The sequence below is a fragment of the Cupressus sempervirens genome, chromosome 4 (assembly GCF_028749045.1).
Source record: "Cupressus sempervirens isolate cs-2001-9-10 chromosome 4, ASM2874904v1, whole genome shotgun sequence".
Taxonomy (NCBI): Eukaryota; Viridiplantae; Streptophyta; class Pinopsida; order Cupressales; family Cupressaceae; genus Cupressus; species Cupressus sempervirens.
Window position 1 is genome coordinate 834,641,659 of NC_143121.1, and position 1,732 is coordinate 834,643,390.

The 1,732-nt window shown below is 37.6% G+C and overlaps 1 protein-coding gene across 1 annotated transcript; it reads right to left on the minus strand.

The window, feature by feature from the left end:
- Window positions 1-249: 249 nt before the first annotated feature.
- LOC149563975 (F-box/kelch-repeat protein SKIP30-like) lies at window positions 250-1,296 on the minus strand. Its single transcript, XM_089828278.1, has one exon. It carries the CDS (start codon window positions 1,294-1,296, stop codon window positions 250-252), a length of 1,047 nt encoding a protein of 348 aa, XP_089684404.1.
- Window positions 1,297-1,732: the final 436 nt, after the last annotated feature.

Consider the following 1,732-nt stretch of genomic DNA (forward strand, 5'->3'; position numbering starts at 1 on the left):
ATTGATTTCACTATAAATAATTGAAAAAAATCAATTACAAAATTGCAAATAAAAGGCATACATACAGCACATATATGAATTTAAGAACAGGCAGTTAAAAACCATGCATGCAGTGCATATAACATTGTCCATAATTCCATTACATGAGGTGCGAAATCCGTAAATATGAAAAAATATCTCACAAAATAAAATCGGAAAATATTTTCGACAAAGCTGTGAAAAATCTAATCCCTAATCCAAATTACACAGTCAAAGTTGTAAAACAGTGGCAGTGGCAAACGTAGCATACCCTTCGAGGCCTGACGGTATCGTCAGGCGAACACACTCGACTGGTCCTCCTTTTTCAGTTGGAAGTGCAACCATATAAAAATCTCGTTTGCCTCTAACGAACTTACTTGTGTGCACAAAGATTTTGTTTCCAAGCCCTACAGCGAACTTAAGAATTATGCCAGAAATACACGCTGGAAGATTCCCTATAATATTCAGCTTATTGTGATTATGATCATATTCGATCAAGTCCTTTGAGGAAATGAAACATAAGCGCTCGTGTGCAGTTACAATAGGCATGCAACTCAGCCCATTGACCCCACTTTCTATACGCTCTAATCCATCCATCGCAGTTTCCCAGCTTCTGGAAGCGGAATCATAAACCAGAATGGATGACCAATCCATTACTGCATGTAACTTGCCGTCAACAAAACCCCCTCTAATAAACCACTTCATGGAGGCGTTCATGTCGGGGAGAGAATCCCATCTGTCCAACTCCACATTGTAAACGAAAGCGCTTCGGACCGCCGTAGAAGTTCCGTCATATCCCCCAAACACATAAATGAGTCCGCCATCGTCGTCAGCTGCCGATGCAAATTCCCTCAGCCATTTTGGCATTGTGGTGCCCCGCTGCCATTTGAAACGTGAAAAATCGAATAACCAGACATAATTTACAGTATGTCTCGGAGCCCTCTCTGAAATAAAAAAAAGTATACCTTTTACGAAATGGCAGTGATAACTGGAGGGATTTTGAGCGGGAAAGGGTGGGAGGGTTTTGCAGGAGTTATTGAAGGGGTCATATACCACTACTTTTCGCTGAAATATGCTGTCTGTGTAGTCGAATTTTAATATACAAACACGCTGCTCGGCAATCTTCAACCTTTTTCTTTCTGCATAAAATTGGCATTTTTTCAACGCGGCGTTCCAGCTTTTAGAAACAAGGCGCATGTTATGATGAGAATTCAATTCCACTCTCACCAGACATTGCCATCCAATTTCATCAGGGAGACGAGGAAATAGAGATCCCATTGAAACCAGACTTCGCACTTTCCAAATTTTTGGTGGAAGACTTCCACTACGCCCCCTTATCTACCTTCTATGCAGCGCGATTATAATCATTCGAAAAAGGAAAATCAAATCTCCTAAAATTAGAAGAACTTGAAGCTTTTAATAAATATTGTTTTTTTTATAATTAAGCCCATAGGCTTTATGTGGGAGCTTTGCTCCCCAATTTTTATTTTATGATGGAAAAGTTGTAAGACCAATTGGATTTTTAATTTTCTGATTGATTTTCCATGATAATCTTAAAAATCTAAAATTTAAGATTTTTTTTAAAAACACAATGCAACTTTCTATTATGTTAGAAATCTAAATTTGAAGATTTTTTTTTTAAAATGCAAGTGCAACTTTCTATTATCTTAAAAATCTAAATTTTAGGATTATTTTTTAAAAAGCAAGTGCAACT

Bases quoted from the DNA above. Each gene is read 5' to 3' on its own strand.
- LOC149563975 (XM_089828278.1), bottom strand. From the start codon at position 1,296: ATGGGATCTCTATTTCCTCGTCTCCCTGATGAAATTGGATGGCAATGT.